Raw genomic sequence first — 19,308 nt, 5'->3', positions numbered from 1 at the left:
ATACATGTGAATGCATACCAATCATCACACTGGAAGTGAAATTGATGCAGCCATGCATATTGCAGACAATGCACGTGTAATTTCCAGAGTCATGAACGTCTACATCTTCCAATGTAAGAGACCATTGTCCATAATGAAATATGCCTCCTTGACGAACAGGAACTTTTCCATTCTTGGTCCAAGTGATAGTGGGCTCTGGGTTACCTGTGAACATTACCATTAGTAAGTACCTAATCACTATCTGAAATACATAAAATGTTCCTTCAGTATGATAATGAAATAAACTGCTCACCTTCAGCAGGGCAATTAAGACGCAAGGAACTTCCAATTGGTTTTGCAACATTTTTTGATAAGAGTCGTGGACTAGTAAAAACTGGTACATGGTCAGGCAATGTTTTATTGTATTCTGCTTTTCCTTTTGATACATCACTAGTATCAAAATCTTCTTGGTCGATTACTTGGGACAGTGGAATGAGATTTCCTGGAACTTAAGAAATATAAATTATTATAATATTTATCAGACAAATAACAAATTAACACAGTAAAAACATAGTGAACAAATGAATAAACATATAACATTAAGTCATCCTAATTTTAGGATTTAGTTATTATCTATATTGGAGATTTATCTTTTGAAGAGGTGGGGAAGTTCAAATATCTGGGAGCAACAGTAACAAATATAAATGATACTCGGGAGGAAATTAAACACAGAATAAATATGGGAAATGCCTGTTATTATTCGGTTGAGAAACTTTTATCATCCAGTCTGCTGTCGAAAAATCTGAAAGTTAGAATTTATAAAACAGTTATATTACCAGTTGTTCTGGTTGTGAAAATTGGACTCTCACTTTGAGAGAGGAACATAGGTTAAGGGTGTTTGAGAATAAGGTGCTTAGGAAAATATTTGGGGCTAAGAGGGATGAAGTTACAGGAGAATGGAGAAAGTTACACAACACAGAACTGCACGCATTGTATTCTTCACCTGACATAATTAGGAACATTAAATCCAGACGTTTGAGATGGGCAGGGCATGTAGCACGTATGGGCGAATCCAGAAATGCATATAGTGTGTTAGTTGGTAGGCCGGAGGGAAAAAGACCTTTAGGGAGGCCGAGACGTAGATGGGAAGATAATATTAAAATGGATTTAAGAAGGTGGGATATGATGATAGAGAATGGATTAATTTTGCTCAGGATAGGGACCAATGGCGGGCTTATGTGAGGGCGGCAATGAACCTCTGGGTTCCTTAAAAGCCAGTAAGTAAGTACTCTTGGTTTCACAAGTAAAGAACCTTCGTTGCAGGGTTGGGTTCAGGAAGCCATAAATCTGACTGACATGCTCCCCCAATTAGTGAAACTGTGGACAAAGATACTGCCAGGAGACCGCCGAGAATGCTGTGTTGTGAATTTTTCATTTTTGAAAGAATCCAACCAGTTGCAAAAGAAATAGTACATTATGCAACGAGCCTAAATGATAGTAATTAAGAAGCGAGTATGGATGTTTATGAAACGAGCGCAAGCGAGTTTCATAATTTTCATACGAGCTTCTTAATTACCATTATAGGCGAGTTTCATACGACTTTTTATGCTCGACCATATTTCTAACTTGAAATTATTCAGATGTATATATTTTATTTGTATCTGACAAGATCGGAAGTGACCTTGTTCTAGGTCGTGAATTGTGAGATGTGCACAGATGCGAAAATATTGATTTTTTTCCGAGGAACAATAATGTCATTGACCTTGATGTAATCCCGTTAAACTTGGTATAACCTTGATTATTGAATTCGACATTGAAAAACGAGATGATAAATTGAATTTATTTTAATATTATTTACAATTAACGCTAATTATTATAGTAACAGAACATAACCTTCTGCGACAGTATTGGATTTCCAGCCTCCGTAAATTTTCGCTAATTCTCTTTCGATTGCATATCCGAGAATAATCGATACTTGCGGTTTTATAACGGTACAATGCTGACTTGTCATTGGCTGAACACCTGTAAGCTGAGTTGTCATTGGCTGAAAACACCTGTACTTTAATGAGTAGGTGTACTTTAATGACATGCATTAAAGGACTGCTACCAGGTGTATAATTACTACATTTCGGCATGATCGAGTATAAATACATTTAAAGAGTCCAGCCAAGAGCAAACGTGGCAACAGCTTCCCCTAACTGGCCTGTCAATCACTGTCATCTGTGCAGAAGTGGTGTGAGGCCAGGGTTCTTTACTTGTGGAGCCGAGAGTAAGTAAGTAAGTTATTATCTATACCAAGTGTATGTAAATCGCGACCCCCTGGGGGTCGTGTAAAGAGCTGAGGGAGAGAGGTCGCGAGATATTTACAAAATAAAACAAACAAGAAAACCTTATTAACATACATTTGAAAACATAAACATAAAGAATGCTGAACATAAATATTACAACAAAATGTTTCATATAAAGTAAAAACAAAATAATTAATGCATAAATGTGCCTGCTTTTTGAGAAAGTAGCTTCTCAAATATGAACTCTAAATTTGGTACACATGCTGATATAATTTTCATTTTCAAGGAGAGTTTCGCTTCTGTTTGATGGTAATCATAGACAGAAACTTATTTTGAATAAATATGAGTTTTCGAATGCTATAAAAGCTTCTTTTGCAAGCTCGGGGTATTCGTGCATTCTTTTAATCCAAAACTGATCTACACTGTGCGAAAAAAGAGTAGGTATAGTTTCAATATTCCATCAGTAAGTTAGGGATAAATCGTGAAACAGCGAATGCCAGTAGGGGAAGTTATCCCCACCCTTGCCACTCGGCACCTCACTCGCCTGCTCTCTCTCTCTCTCTCTCTCTCTCTACTACCTGTCCCGCTTCAGTGGATCACTGCCTACCGCCTCACACGTATTTCATATTTTACAACACAATACAACGAAATTGATGTGGGATATCCTTGATGTGCATTAGACAACGTTTGGATCTCGAACTAACACATACTTTGAATAAAACAACACTGGTGGATCACTGCCTACTGCCTCGCACGTATTTCATATTTATGTCTCATATATAAGTTTTTTCCTCGAACTAACACATACTTTGAATAAAACAACACTCACCTCCTAACTTTGCACTGTCCTCGATGTAACACAATAGTCACCAGAGCCTCATTTGCTGTAATCAGGACCCGCCACGTGACAGCTCATCACAACACGTCGTTCCGTCTGTACTCGTAGCTGGACATGGACACAATGAAGCTCTACTAGTGCGCGTTAACACTTATGCCACCCCCGCAGTCAAGCCCTACCAAGCTAAATTCACAAGCCCGCCACTTTCTACCCACACTATTTGGTCATTGTCCCGAACATAAATAGATTCATTTTCCCTTCTACCACCAACTCCCTTTGGTAGCCGAGAGGTCTAAAGCGTGACCAAAAGCGTGCATGCGTTTCGTTAGGAATCCTTAGGAACATTCACAGATCGAATCCTACCCTCTGCAAAATCATAAGAAAAAAAAAAAAGAGGGAGACATCAAGGAAGAGAGAAGAAGAGTCTGGAGAGAGAGAGAGAGGACGAAGTTCCTCTTTTGCTTCGTAGATGCCGCATTCACTCTTTTTGTTCCACTTTCCTCCACTAGATGTCACCCCCACCCTAAACCTCTATTTCCACTCTTTCCCGCTTGAGTGTGTGGTGAGCTTGTAGGGAAAAGTGGAAAGGGGTCGTGGGTGGAGCTTAGCGTTCGCTGTTTTACGATTTGCCCTAAGTTAGTTATGTATCTCAATGAGTCTTTCCATTATAGATTGGAATCTCAGCCAGTTGAATGCAATTGTCTAAAAACAGGTTCAGTATCCATCTATAACTGCGTAATTGTTTTTGAGTTTCTTCCGGAAAATCTCAAAAGCTGCTGTCTAAGATTGTGCAAACATAACTGCATGTCCACACACAAAAACTCAGTATTTGTAGTATCATATGGTACATAATCGAATACTAATTACATATTACTTTTGCTTCATGTTTTAAAATTATGATGACTTACTGTCAATGACATGAAGATAACTGCTGGCGTAAGACACTCCAAAACTGTTTGAAGCAACGCAGGTGTACCAACCCTCAACATCGCGTGATACATTAACGAAGGTCAAAATCTCTGGAGTCACAGTTGAAATTCTGGACTGTAAATTAAAAACACTTATTAGGAACAAAAACACTACAGATGTTGAAATCAGCTCATATCGGTATATAATTTATTATCTGTAATTCCTATGGCTGATTTCTTTTCGTAAATTTAATTTGTATACACTAAATTAAATTTAAGACGTGTTAGAAGCCGTTCCACAGTGGTTGAAGCATGACCTTGGATGCGCTGTGAACGAAAATGCATCTACTCTGTAAGATTTCCATGTGCTGCCACCCATGTAACCTGCACGAGATGACAGGGCCATGCTTCAACTATAGTGGAACGGCTTCTAAACACAACAGGAGATAAATTAATCGAAACATGGAAGATTAAGATTATAACATAACATTATTATTTTGTCTTCATTTTACAAATTGTTTTTTTATTTGTTTATGGTATTTGTTTTTTATTCAGGAAAAAATGACACACTTTCAAAATAAGATTAGCAAATCAAAAAAGAAGTTACAACTGATGGGTTAACTAGCAACATAATATGAAACTATGTGCTAACGCTGAAAACATTTCATTTGGTATTATACACTAGTATGCAGCATTTTATTTACATTTGGCTGCTTTAAAAACGTGAAATTCAGTCATATAATTTGAAATAAAAGAAGTTTTTTTTCTGTTGATTAATATTACAGATTTTTTAAAGAAAATAATATTATTTTGACTTACAAATGCCAGTTAAGTATCTTGTAATTCCTTTATTAACGATGACAACATTTAGTGTTTTAAGAATAGGCCTATTGTTATGCAGACAAATATATTCATGATGAATATCCCAACACCAACCTATTTATTGTCTGATTATAGGAATGAGTTGGATTATAGATGACCTGTCCAAGTACAATGGTAAAATAGTGGTTTCGATTTTGGACAAAAGAAAACATATTTTTATCTACACCATTATTTCTGAATGGCTTTAGGATTCTTTCAGTCTTATGAAACGAATATCTTATGTACCAGTACATGAATTTTCAGAACATGATGTTAAACACTCATCACATCCTCTACTTGTTGAAAGTATGAAGTATAAAATTCAAAGTCCTATAGCTTTTTTCTTTTATGGTGTGTATGCAAGAAGTATAAATTGAACACATGGGGCTATTTTGAACATAAAAATTTAATTACGGTATGCTATTATACTTGTAATGAAACAAATTCGAAATGCTATCAATATTTAATAATTTGTAGAACTTACATTATTGAAAATTATGTCCTCTGAAGCTTAAGATGACAAGAAACAAAAGATAAGAATCTCAGATTAGTTAATTTATACATGCATTATTATTCTCTGTGATAATATGGAAAACAAGCTTGGTCATACACTGTTAAAATATCATATATCTATATACACACGCACACAGACTCATGCAAGTGTCTCAGTGTCACAATGAATAAAACATTGTCAACTCTCTCACTGGAAATACATGTTCAAGTTTCAGATCATATAATTAGGCTATAAACTCTGGCAAACTATCTGTAATTTGACCTGATTTACAATTCAGTCATATTTTTGTACCACAGAAATGCAAACAAATTCGAGGTTACTGTACAGGAAATTGCATGTAGTAAGATAGCTTTCCTACCTTTTCATTTAAATGAGAATTGTAGTGACCCTGAAACCATTTAATTTGAGGATGCTCTGATAGAACTTCACATCGAAATGTCTCATTGTGTCCAACCAATACTGTTGAGTTTTGTGGAACTTCTATGAGAATTGGTTTGCGTTGACGATGATCTGAAAAGTAATGGAGTCATATAGAAGCACTCAGTTTTATATTCGTAACTGTTCTTGATATAAGCAAGTACAATAATGTGAAACTGTTATTTGAAATATCCTACGTTATTAACGTAATATTTATTGTACTGGTATGAAAACAGCTTCTGTCCTTTCCTTTCCATGAAAGGTGGTAAATATTATACGAACATGTATTGCTTTTCTTCTGAAGAAAAAGACTGTGGAACTCTATAGAATATAAAGCAAATAGGGAGATGATTATTATCCAGTGCAGGGGAATTTTGTCGTTTTATCTTCTTTTTCATCAAACTTCAAGACTTTCAAGCCTGGCGGAGTACAAAGAAAATTTAAGATAAAAGCTGTTCCAGCACATTCTGTCAGAAAAAAAGGACTGCAAACATGTATGTCTAAAAAAAAGAAAAATTCTACATTTGCAAGGTTCATGTAATCTATTTTTCCATTTTTAGTTTATGTACAGCTGTCAAAAAAAAAAAGTGGCTGCACTCGTGAACAGCGAATATTTTCAAAGTCCACTTCGGGTCGCGGCGATGTTACATGATGCATGTGCTTGTACAAGCAGTTCCCGAACTATGAAAGTGTTCCATGTCTGCGCCTCGTAGGCCAGCGGTAGAGTGCTTGTTTAATGATTCAAAGGTTGTGGGTTCGGGCCTTCTTCAAGTTTTCATTTTATTTTTTAATCGTTCTTTAGCGATGTAAATGCTATTCAAATTATCATTTATATTCAGTTATAGTTCTTTATGGATATCACGTTATTTATATTTTGTTATCGTTCTTTAGAGATATGAATAAAATTCAAGTCATCATTTGTATTTTGTTATCGTTTTATAACGATATGAATAACACTTATTATTATTGTATCTCCAATGGTGGTTAGCCCTATTTTACATATGTATGTTAGGGCTATAGTTTCATACACAAAAAAGATAAGCATAAAGAGAAATAGAAAAGAAAATTAAATTAGCTTACGCGATGTAAACAAAACATAAACAAACCGTAAATTAGGCATTGCGATTGCAAAATAAATATCAGGTATCAATTTGAAACATACAAAAACATTAACAACACACATACGTAACACTTCTATAACACAAATACGCAGCCTTCCGTACCATACATCATAAATTAATACACAATAGTCATACAAACACAATCAAACTATAATTACGACATTGCGACGACATCAAGCATCACATAACTGACTCACATACATAACAAATCAAGCATCCATTACAACACATACACTTCAACATAATAACCACACTTTTAAAAGTTACAAATTTGGCTCCAAGAAGAATAAATAGGACACTGTTACTAATTACTATTCTTCTACAATTTCTTAAATATATCTGTAATAAATCTGTAAAATTCCGATATGAATAATATTCACGTTTTTTATATTGTTATCGTTCTTTAGCGATATAGATAATATTCAAGTTATCATTTATATTCTGTTTTCCTTCATTAGCATTATAAAATAATATTCAAGTTATTTATATTGTTATTGTTCTTTCGCAATATAAATAATCTGTATTTGATGTAAGTAATAATTATAACACAAATAACCATCTTTCTTTGTAAAAGAGGTTATTTTATTTAGATAATTAAATAAGTATTATATAATATCTTATATTAATTAAACAAACCGATATTTATCATTTATATTCTGTTATCGTTCTTTAGTGATACTGTATAAATAATATTCAAGTTATTTATATTGCAATCGTTCTTTAGCGATATAAATAACATAAATTTAATATTAGGTTTGGAAAAATCCAGTTGCATAATACTGGTATTAGTTTTTCTTCTTGTATTGTTACATTATACTATCTTGAACCACAATAAAATGAAAAGGAGTAACGAGGAATTGAACCTGAGACGTTGACATCTAAATTTCGATGTTCGTCCGCTGAGCTACGAGGGCAAAAGTGTGGAAACATTTTCGGAAAAATTGGCCCAATCACACTCTAAGATTTTCTGATGATTCGTAGAAGCTAGTCCAGGATGCGGGGGGCAAAGGCTAATTGAGATTTCCCGGTCTCTGATCGGGTCAAACATCCTGATAGAATTAATATTTAACCCTTGCCGTGACTTTCGGTGAAGTCCGGAGGGCCCAATTAGTCAAATCCACTCTCCTCATCTCCATGCTTGGGTCCCCTGGAATTTAATAAGATGCGAAAGAGATAGTGGTGTGCGGAAAGCAACGGGATGTTACCACATTTAGGCCTATCCTTCCCAAGAAAAGCTTTTAATAGAAGAAGAAGGATCTTCTGCGGATCTCTGGAAAAAGAACTAAGGAAGAGACTAGTGAAGTGCTTTGTGTGGAGTGTGGCATTGTATGGGGAAGGAACATGGGCATTACGACGAAATGAAGAGAAACGAATTGAAGCATTTGAAATGTGGCTGTGGTGAAGAACGGTGCGTGTGAAGTGGACAGACAGAATAAGAAATAAAATTGTGTTTGAAAAAGTGAGTGAAGAAAGAATGATGCTGAAACTGATTAGAAAGAGAAAAAGGAATTTGTTGGGTCTCTGGTTGAAAAGAATAATAGACGACATTAGGATATGTGGCTCATATGCGGAGACTAAGAGGAAGGCAGAAAATAGGAAAGATTGGAGATTGCTGGGTTTGCAATGAAAGACCTGCCCATGGACAGAACACTTATGTATGTGGGTATGTTCAGAATGCCTGGAATATCGTGTCTAAGAACAGTCGCTATTTGCAAAGACTAGTTGATTCCATGCCCACTCGACTGCAAGATGATCGAGATAAGAGGAAGATAGACTAAATATTGAATTGTGGGTTTTTGTTTTGTTTTTTGAACGCTTAATTGTTTGAATGTTTTAAGGCCGACGCCAGTAAATTTGTTTTGTTTAAGCCACGAAAGATATTTTTATTGAGAATAAAATCTTTTTTCTTTCCATTTGCAGCCGCAATATCATAATGATAAAGTCATGGCATAATATATTAATATATTAACCTGATGTTATTTACTAAAATAATCGTAAAAGAGAAAGGAGCCATTATGTATAGTTTGTCTCTCTCAAAAACAGAACAAAAAAGAACATAAAAAGCACGAGGTTGTAGTCGAACGCAGGACCTCATGAATAAGAGGCCTGAACGCTACCATTACGCTATCGAATCACAGAGAGAATACTTCAATTATAACTGTAGATATCAGGCAACGTGATCCAACAACATGTAACATCGCCTGTCTCCGAATTATAGCGAAGATACCCGAAGGGAACTTTGTTCCAGGAGAGCGGCCACTTTTTCTTTTGACAGCTGTACATAGGCCAAATAGAAATGATCTGGACAAAATTCAAATACAAACTGCTAAGTCATTTATACCTGAACCCACACTTTCTGAAATCGAAATTGCAATAGGAAAGCTGAGAAAGTACAAGTCTCCAGGTATCGATCAAATTCCAGCAGAATTAATACAAGAGGGTGGAAGCGCATTATCAAGTGAAATTTATAAGCTTATACTTGCTATTTGCGAAAAGGAAATTGTACCAGAACAAAGGAAGGAGTCCATAATTGTAGCTATTTTTAAGAAGGGGGACAAGACTAACTGTAGTAACTTTCGAGGAATATCACTTTTGTTGATGTCGTACAAAATTTTGTCCAACATTCTTTTGAGAAGATTAACTCCGTATGTAGATGAAATTATTGGGAACAATCAGTGCGGTTTTAGGCGTAATAGACTGAATATTGATGAGATTTTTTGTATTCGACAGATCTTGGAGAAAAAATGGGAGTATATAAGGGTACAGTACATTAGTTATTCATAGATTTCAAAAAGGCATATGACTCGGTTAAGAGAGAAGTTTTATATAATATTCTTATTGAATTTGGTATTCCCAAGAAACTATTTCGATTAATTAAAATGTGTTGCAGTGAAACGTATACCAGAGTTTGTATAGGTCAGTTTCTGTCAAATGCTTTTCCAGTTCACTGTGGGCTAAAGCAAGGAGATGCACTATCACCTTTACTTTTTAACTTCGCTCTAGAATGTGCCATTAGGAAAGTCCAGGATATGAGACAGAGTTTGGAATTGAATAGGTTACCATCAGCTGCTTGTCTATGCAGATGACGTGAATATGTTAGGAGAAAATCCACAAACTATTAGGGAAAACATGGGAATTTTACTTAAACAAGTAAAGAGATAGGTTTGGAAATAAATCCCGAAAATACAAAGTATATGATTATGTCTCGTGACCAGAATATTGTACGAAATGGAAGTACATATAAAAATTGGAAATTTATCCTTTGAAGAGGTGGAAAAATTCAAATATCTTGGAGCAACAGTAACAAATATAAATGGAACTAGGGAGGAAAAAACTCAGAATAAATATGGGAAATGCGTGTTATTATTCGGTTGAGAAGCTTTTGTCATTCAATTTGCTCTCAAAAAAAAGGTGAAAGTTAAAATTTATAAAACAGTTATATTACTGGTTGTTCTGTATGGTTGTGAAACTTGGACTCTCACTTTGAGAGGGGAATAGAGGTTAAGGGTGTTTAAGAACAAGGTGCTTAGGAAAATATTTGAGGCTAAGAGGGATGAAGTTACAGGAGAATGGAGAAAGTTATACAATGCAAAACTGCAGGCATTGTATTCCTCATCTGACATTATTAGAAACTTTAAATCCAGAAGATTGAGATGGGCAGGGCATATAGCACGTATGGACATATAGGCCAGAAATGCATATAGTGTATTAGTTGGGAGGCCGGAGGAAAATAGACCTTTGGGGAGGCCGAGACGTAGACGGGAGGATGATATTAAAATGGATTTGAGGGAGGGAGGATATGATGGTAGAGACTGGATTAATCTTGCTCAGGATAGGGACTGATGGTGGGCTTATATGAGGGTGGCAATGAACCTCAGTTCCTTAAAAGCTATAAGTCAGTGAGTGAGTGAGTGAGTGAGTGAGTGAGTGAGTGAGTGAGTAAGTAAGTAAGTAAGTAAGTAAGTAAGTAAGTAAGTAAACATACCAATTATATCCACTTCAAAAGAGAAACTATTGCAACCATTTACGATGCAGACAATACAAGTGTAATTCCCAGAGTCTTGTACATCTGTGCCTTCCACTTGAAGTGATCTGTGGTTGTAAAGGTGCTCAAGGGTCTCTCCATCCTTTGACCAAGTTGTGTTGGATTCTAGAGTATCTGAGAACAGAAGCAAAGTGTAAAATATATTATTTTTAACACACTTATTTTATTTTAGATAAAAATATCTTACATAATTAAGAATTTCATTCAAAGATCTTTTGTTAGTTCGTTTCTTTATGAACAACATGCTATTCAGTTTTCAAAATTATCTTTCAAGCTAACAGAGGATTATGTTGTCTGTGGTGCTGCTATAATTATATTCCATTATATTCTCACCTTCTGTCGGACAGTTGAGATAGAGTTGACTACCTACTGATTTCTTTATTACACGACTGGACTCATTTTGTTTCCTTTGAGAAGTTGGCTCAGTGTGGTCCTTTACTGCCTGGTTATTTTGGCTCTGTCTCTTATCATGTGCGGCTGAAATATTAAAAGAAAGTTTGTTGTTAGTACACAAATGAATCAATTTACTTACCTTTTACCAGTACTTATAATGTGACTGAATTATATTATTCCTTTATTTATTTAGTGATGTAAAAACAGATTCAATTTTTGCTGGTGTACCTAAACTTTTGTTTAAGTTGAAACAAATAAAAAAGATAGGTGAAGTAATGCGTCATATTTGCAGTAACATTTTTATTTATTTGTTGTTGTTTATCCTTGAACAATAACAATAGAGATAAAAATACATTTTTATTTACTTCTCCTGTGTTTTATTTAATCATCATCCTCTTTCTCGATGATCTAATGGCTATTATGCTTGCCACGGAATTCAAAATTCGTTGATTCAAGCTGGGATATGAGTGATGGATTTTTGAAGGGCAGTTTGTAATAGGGCTTCCTTTAGGAAGAGAAGTAAATCTAGATGTTTCATGTCATACATTTACGATATATGATAGGATCCCAACCCAGGTAAAATATTATTACCAATAGGTTGTTTCTCATCCCACCATGCTCCCTTGCTTTGCTATCAAATACTGCTAGCAGACCTATGAGACTGTACACGTTTTTGCAGGCCAAAGTCTACAGCGATCACGAGATGACAGATAAGGCAGGAACTCACAGATCATAAACTCAGACAAGAATTGCTCTGGATTTTGTTGTGTGCAGGAAACAAAATAGAAAAAATGGGTCGTAATAGAATTTGAAAGGCTGTAGAATTTGCTGGACTTAAAAAGAGGTTTCTTACATTATAAATTATTTCAATTTTTTACTTCCATCAAATCACAATGTAGAAGTATTAGAAATGTGGATATGGAAAAGAATGGAACATGTGAAGTGGACAGACAGAATAAGAAATGAAGCTGTGTTGGAAAGAATGGTGAAAAAAGAATGATGCTGAAACTGGTTGAGAAGAAACTTCCTACTGAAGGATGCACTGGAAGGAATTTTGAACGGGAGAAGAGTTGGGGACAGAAGAAGATATCAGATGGTAGATAACATTATATGGATCATATGAGGAGACAAAGAGGAAGATAGAAAATAGGAAAAATTGAAGATAAGCTGAGTTTGGAGTGAAAGACGTGCCCTTGGGCAGAACACTATATGAATGAATGCAATCACAATGCTGATCTTTTATCTTCTCATAATATCAAGGATATAAAAACAGACATTTCTATACTTTTAACTCGTTGTGGGCTTATTTACATTCTGTAGGTAGGGCACCCTCAAGATCTATCAACAAAGAAGGTTATCTTATCATCCACTTTTGAGCAATTAGAGCACAGCACATTACAACATGTTTACTTAATGCTTTGAACATGAAAATAAGTGGTATTTTTTACTCTAAGGTTTTCACGACCAACAGATACATTTAAACGTGCAGTGGGCCGGAATCATTGTAAATATACCGTAAACAGGGGTAATACCGAATGGAGAATAATACCAAACAGAGGAAACGTTGAGAAAGCAGCACTGTTGTTTACCTGTTCGTAACATCAGTCAGTCAGTATTGTGCACTGCTTGCAAGAGGTCTGTGTATCATTTGTTTACTGCTATACAGCTGGTTAAGTTTCTTCTATCATAAAGATCAGAAAAAAAGCTTGTGGATTCTGAATATATTTCAACAGAGAAACAAACTTTTTAGAAGCAAAATCAATTAAGTAAGAGGTAAGATATTTATTATGTACTTTTTGTATAGATCAATAATAATGCTGAATGATTGTTTTTCTTTATTTAATTAATATTCTATTATTTATTTTAATGTTATTGATTTAAATTTACTTTCAGCGGGTAATACCGAACAATGCTGAGGACCTACAAAAAGAAAACTGAGCCCGAAAGTAGACGAAGCTATGATAGGGAAGCTATGGAAAAAGCAGCAGTAGAGATGAGAACCTTGAAATTAACCTACGCTCAAGCTTACAAAATACAATGTGTCAAAATCTACGCTGCATGAAATAGTAAACAAAACATGGAAAAGTGAGAAACTTGGAAGACTGACTGTGCTTAGTGACTGTGAAGAGAAACAACTAATAGAAGGACTTGTTTTCATTGCAACATTACGATGTAAGGTTAGTGGTAAAGGGGTTTCTGGATAGACAGAGAAGGCAAGAAAAGAGATTTGTCAACAACATGCCAGGAACCAACTACGCCAAATCTCTACTGAAAAGACATCTAGAAGTCAGTGTCAGAATGTCAGAAAACATTAAGAGAGTTAGGTCAGCAATCAATGACACTGTAGTCAATCAATATTTTGACAATCTGGAAATGTCTGTTAAGGAGGTTCCACCTCAAAATATTGTGAATTACGATGAAACCAACTTTACAGACGACCCTGGTAACGAAACTGTAATTGTAAGAAGAGGATGTAAACATCCAGAAAGAATATTGGGTACCACGAAGACAAGCACCAGTGTCATGATGGCAGTGACAGGAGATCAGAAGATGCTGCCACCCTATGTGCTTTACAAAGCAAATCTTTACATCCATGTTGAATCTTTCGCATGTGCGGCTTGCATAATTAACACGAGTAAGATCGCCATTTAATCAATTATTCAAATCTTTACCCTACGTGGGTTGAAAATGGACCATCAGGGACTGCATACAACACAAAGTCAGGATGGTTCGACATGAAGACCTTCGAAAGCTGGTTTATATCAGTATACTTTCTCTATCTAAGAAGACCGGATGGCCCTAAAGTTCTGCAGTGAGACAACTTGTGCAGTCACATGTCAGGAAACGTCATTCGTTTATGCAGAGAAAATAACATTAGGTTTGTTCTACTGCCTCCCAACTCCACACATCTCCTCCAACCACTTGATGTGTCATTCTTCCAGCCCATGAAGAGAGAATGGTGTGAAGTTCTCTCAGCAAGGAAAATAAGCACAGAGGAACATTACTGAAGCCTCATCAAAATGGCACTAACCAATATTAGTGACAATGCTGTGAAGAACATTCTCTCAAGATTCAGAGCATATGGCTGGTCCCTTTAGACCGACATCAGGTTCTAAATAAGTTACCAACAGCTACCAGCTCGAGTTCGCAAGAAGAACCAGGGAAGAGTTGAACTGAATATTTTGTCCAGAACCATTTAAACAAGTTCCAACAAGAGACAAACGCCCCAAGCCGCAAGAGAAGAAGAAGATTAATATTCTATCAGGAGAGAGAGTTCGAGTGGAGGACATCATAGGTTGACTCTAAAAAATGTGACGACTCTGCTTCTTTCAGTTGATCTTTTTCCTGTAAAATTGTTTTTTTTTATGAAAGTATAGCTTGTGATTTTGTTTATTTATTAACATTGTATATTTAGTATGCATTTTTTGGTATATTAAATATGTGTATACAGGGTGATTCACAAAGAAAGGTAAAAAATTTGGGATGTGAATTCTGAAGTCATTCTGAGTCAAAAAGTTCATATGAATATAAGTCCGTTTTCGAATGGTTACGGAGATATGGCTCTTTGATTTCACAAAAACTTCTGGGATTCCATTGTACTAACTCGCATTTAGAGACAGATAACGGTCAAATTTAAAGTTTATATTCATGTATGCATACATACCTAATATTCTAGATGTCGGGGTCGATGTTTTCGCACATTTTCAAAGGTACCTCCTTCTGCTTCAATACACTGTTGCCCTCGGGCGTGAATAGCGCTCATCACTCGGGAGAGTTGAACGTGACTGTTCTTTATGAGACGTGCAGCATCCAAAATACAGTCGATTAGCGCCTCTCTCGTTTTTACCTTCCTTTGGTATACCAAGTCTTTCATCTAACCCCATAGACAGTAAATACTCTTCGATATGGTACTCTTCTGTTTGGAAAGCTCATTCATATTCAGCGACAGCACACAAGGAACTTCCATCGCACAAACCATAAACATACACAATATCAGTGTATTCTGGAGTCGAAAATTTATAAGGCATCTTGAAAAACACAACTTAACACTTCCAATAACTGTACCTGTATAACTACTGTACTGCTGTGAACTGATAAGCGATAGTGTATTTGTGTTATGAGCGGGATCTGTGTCATTACAACAGATAAGGGCAGGCGATTGGACATTTGTAATGCCCCATCACCCGGTTTGTGAGGTGAATGAATTTATCGACATCGCTCACAATGCAGATTCCAATGTTACATCATTCATTGCGATCCATGACCTTTTCTCACATCTCACGTCAGCAGCATATGGTAACGTCTGATTCACATTGGGGAGCGACGTTTTACCAAAAAAATGCATCTAGCTCCGCCATCGTTCGAAAATGGACCTATGTTCATATGAACTTTTTCACTCAAAATGGCCTAAGATTCGTATACTAAATGTTTTACCTTTCCTCGTGAATCACCCTGTATATTTTGTATGTAAATGTGTATATATGAGTGGAGTGTATCACTGTATATGTAGCCTATTTTTTATTACCAGTATATAAAAACAAAGTCTCATTTTGATTTTGTTTACTTCCAGATTGTATATATTTAGTTTTCATTCATTTGGTATGATATTAAGCGTGTGCATATATTTTGTATGTAAATGTGTAATGCACTGTATGTGTGTAGCCTTTTTTAATTATCATTTGTAAAAAAAAAAATGAAGTCTCGTTTGTGATTTTGTTTACTTCTTAACGTTGTATATATTTAGTTTTCATCATTTGGTATGATATTAATTGTGTGCATATATTTTGTATGTAAATGTGTATATATGTATATGCACTGTATGTGTGTAGCCTGTTTCTTACTACCACTATGTAAAAAAATGAAAATACAACTTTCCTTTTACTAATGAACTGAAGATTTCAGTTTTTCATTTCACAAGAGGTTTGTTCGGTATTGCCCCTTAAAAGCACGAATATTTGTTCGGTGTTACCCCCTCAAAGGCTGTTCGGTATTACTCCTTGTGTGTATGAATGAGAGTTTTATCTTCAACGTAATGAAACTGACAATGTAATAATCCAAAAATGCACATAGTATATATAAAGTATAAAAATTATATTCAGAGAAAGAAAAAAATCTTTAATTGAGACATTAAATTGTCTTTTTATTGATTAATCAGTAGGTTGAACCTTTTAATGGTTACCCTTTAGAAAAAAAGGCAGCTACCCAACATTTTGGGGTCTCTATCTATGACAAAACAACATCAATATAATTAATTAATTTTTACAGACGCTTAGATAACAATTCAAGTTATTTATGCTCAGAAAATCAAATTTTATGTTCGGTATTACCCAGTTTAGGGTATTGTACACAAAAAGTATTCGCGATAAAATAACTATTGACAACTGATACAGTCTCTAGCTTCTTAAACGAATTCCTGAATTTCTCTCTGTTTAAAATATGTAGGTATTCATCGCGCTTTAATTATTAAATGAGCAACATCTTCGTGAGATATGTCTTAAGTCAACTCCATATACAACTGAAGATAAATCGAATAGTTGCGCCTGTGATGTAGAACAAAAAATGTATACGGCATAGGAAAATATCGGCTCCCACTTTTCGGTGCATAGGCAAGTGCTATCCAGTATACAGAGAGCTCAACTGTCTTAACTTGTATAAATATATTCCTTGTGGATGAAATGTTGAGCAGAAGTTATTTCTAAGTTTCTCAGAGAAATGTATCAATGCTTACTAAATCCTGAATTATAATAATGAATGCATTTGGTATATCTTCGGAGTTTTATACTCTTTATATTTATTTTTGGTAGGATAATAATTTTTTCTTGTTTCATAGATAAGTCTCCAGATAATACATTCCTAACATTTTCGTCTAAAATATTATATATTATCATTCTATTATTTTTTTTTATTTCAGTCAGTTCATTTTTATAATAAAAGTTTATTTGTAATTTTTTCCTGATTCCTGACAGTTTATCTTAACAATAATGAACATTATTATTATTATTATTATTATTATTATTATTATTATTATTATTATCATTATTGTTATTATCGCAGCCTTTGCCCTTTCTGTTTGAAGGAACATTTTTAACGTGAGGCCGAAAAACTCGAATAAGAGCTTATAGAATACTATGAGGATAAAAAAACCCTGTAGAAATAATAATAATAATAATAATAATAATAATAATAATAATAATAATAATAATAATAATAATAATAATAATAATTGCAGAACACGAGGAGGAAACGAAGAATAATTTTTTAAAAAGAGATACAGAACTCAATTTTTAAGAAGTTTATCAAAAGGAGTGAAAATCACAGTTTCATTTTTACTTTCGTGATATAAATTAGGTACACATGTTCCACATTTATTGAGTATCTGGATATATTTAAAGCTTTCATTTGCTTTTATGAAGCTGATCTATTCAAGACTACTCTGACTTAAATCTGGGACAGTGCCAACTTTCCAACCACGATATACAGTAGGTATATATATATATATATATATATATATATATATTCTTATACTCCACTATGACAATCAACAGGAACATGAGGTCTTAAGACTATAAAATTAACCAGTTATGACATACTACAGAACCCCAACACAACTTCCTACCTTTAGGCATTTCACTTGCATCATTCGTTATTCTCCCAGGATCGAGCTCATAGTTGAAGTTATCTTCATGGACAGGCGACTCACGTCGCTCAACTACTGCAGGAACATGTGCCGCCGCTACATCTTGGAGAAAATCTGCGCGAGGGTTTGCGTCCGCCATATCATATATCATTAATGTAACATTCCGTTTCTGTTCAGTACCATCCTCCATCTTAATAAGACAGCTGTATTTGCCTGCATCAGTCTGTTGTATATTTCTGAATTTTAATCTGTAAGCAATCATAACAATCATATACACACTTGTTTTTAATTTATTATAAGTGGTTCGAATCACAAGGCTACAAAAGCATGCGAACAGTAACGGGAAAGACACTAATTTCAGATGTAAATCTCATACTTTACATTACATACATACATACATACATACATACATACACACACACATACACACACTTACATACATACATACATACACACACTTACATACATACATACATAAATACATACATACATACATACATACATACATACATACATACATACATACATTAGGTATAACCCTGCCGTTAAAAAAGGCATCTGTTTTTTAATATGGGAATGCTGAATATTAATGGATGGATGTATTAGTAACCAAAATAAGTTTTAAAATACCTGTACTGCAGGGGATAAATCGTTGTAATGCAAGAAGAAAATAATATGAATCCAATATTCTACACTAGGATATAGAAAAAATGGAAAATGATCGTAGATTATTGTACCACAATGTTTCGTCGTCTAAAATAAATTTACTAGTAACATAACAGAAAATTAATTTCAAACTTCAACAACAAAATCAATATTTCGCTGAACACTGAAGGTAGGGAGAGCGAAAGGAATGAAATTCGGTCCATAAAAACTTCCAAGACATTCTGAATACTAATGGGGCTTCTCTTGAGCACAATTCAACAAATTTACTTTTATTATCATTTTTGTGCCGATATTTTAAAAGGACAATAAAGGCAAAATTTATAACAACTTAACACTCATTTAATATGATTAAATGGATCTGAGAACGTTCCAGTCTATGACATTTTGAGTATTACAATGAGTTACGATTAATAAGATAAACAGAGTGAACAAAACCCCGCTATATCGCAATGTGGAATTGTTTCAGTCGACGAACGCAACAATGTAAGAAAAATACAACCGCACATATTTTTATTCACTCCGTAGTCCGCACGCAGTGTTTTCGTGGACTTGCCTATAATAGCACCTGTCTTTACGGACGCGTCAGCTGTTATAACAATACTTTATTAATTAATTAAATTATATTTTATTTAACGACGCTC

The 19,308-nt window shown here is 34.7% G+C and overlaps 1 protein-coding gene across 2 annotated transcripts in view; it reads right to left on the bottom strand.

Moving 5' to 3' along the window:
• Positions 1–19,308, bottom strand: part of LOC138703360 (fibroblast growth factor receptor homolog 1-like) — a 435,775-nt gene that overhangs the window by 75,794 nt on the left and 340,673 nt on the right. For both annotated transcript variants that reach the window (XM_069831162.1, XM_069831163.1), the window contains exons 5-11: positions 17,981–18,249; positions 11,305–11,448; positions 10,912–11,085; positions 5,747–5,898; positions 4,014–4,149; positions 293–487; positions 19–204 (exon numbers count right to left, since the gene is read on the bottom strand). In XM_069831162.1, the coding sequence (XP_069687263.1) occupies positions 19–204; positions 293–487; positions 4,014–4,149; positions 5,747–5,898; positions 10,912–11,085; positions 11,305–11,448; positions 17,981–18,249 (1,256 nt within the window). The remainder of the gene's footprint in view (positions 1–18; positions 205–292; positions 488–4,013; positions 4,150–5,746; positions 5,899–10,911; positions 11,086–11,304; positions 11,449–17,980; positions 18,250–19,308) is intronic.

This window comes from Periplaneta americana, chromosome 7 (genome assembly GCF_040183065.1).
Source record: "Periplaneta americana isolate PAMFEO1 chromosome 7, P.americana_PAMFEO1_priV1, whole genome shotgun sequence".
Classification (NCBI taxonomy): Eukaryota; Metazoa; Arthropoda; class Insecta; order Blattodea; family Blattidae; genus Periplaneta; species Periplaneta americana.
The sequence above is the reverse complement of the archived record's forward strand: the minus strand, read 5'-3'. Positions and strand labels throughout refer to the sequence as shown.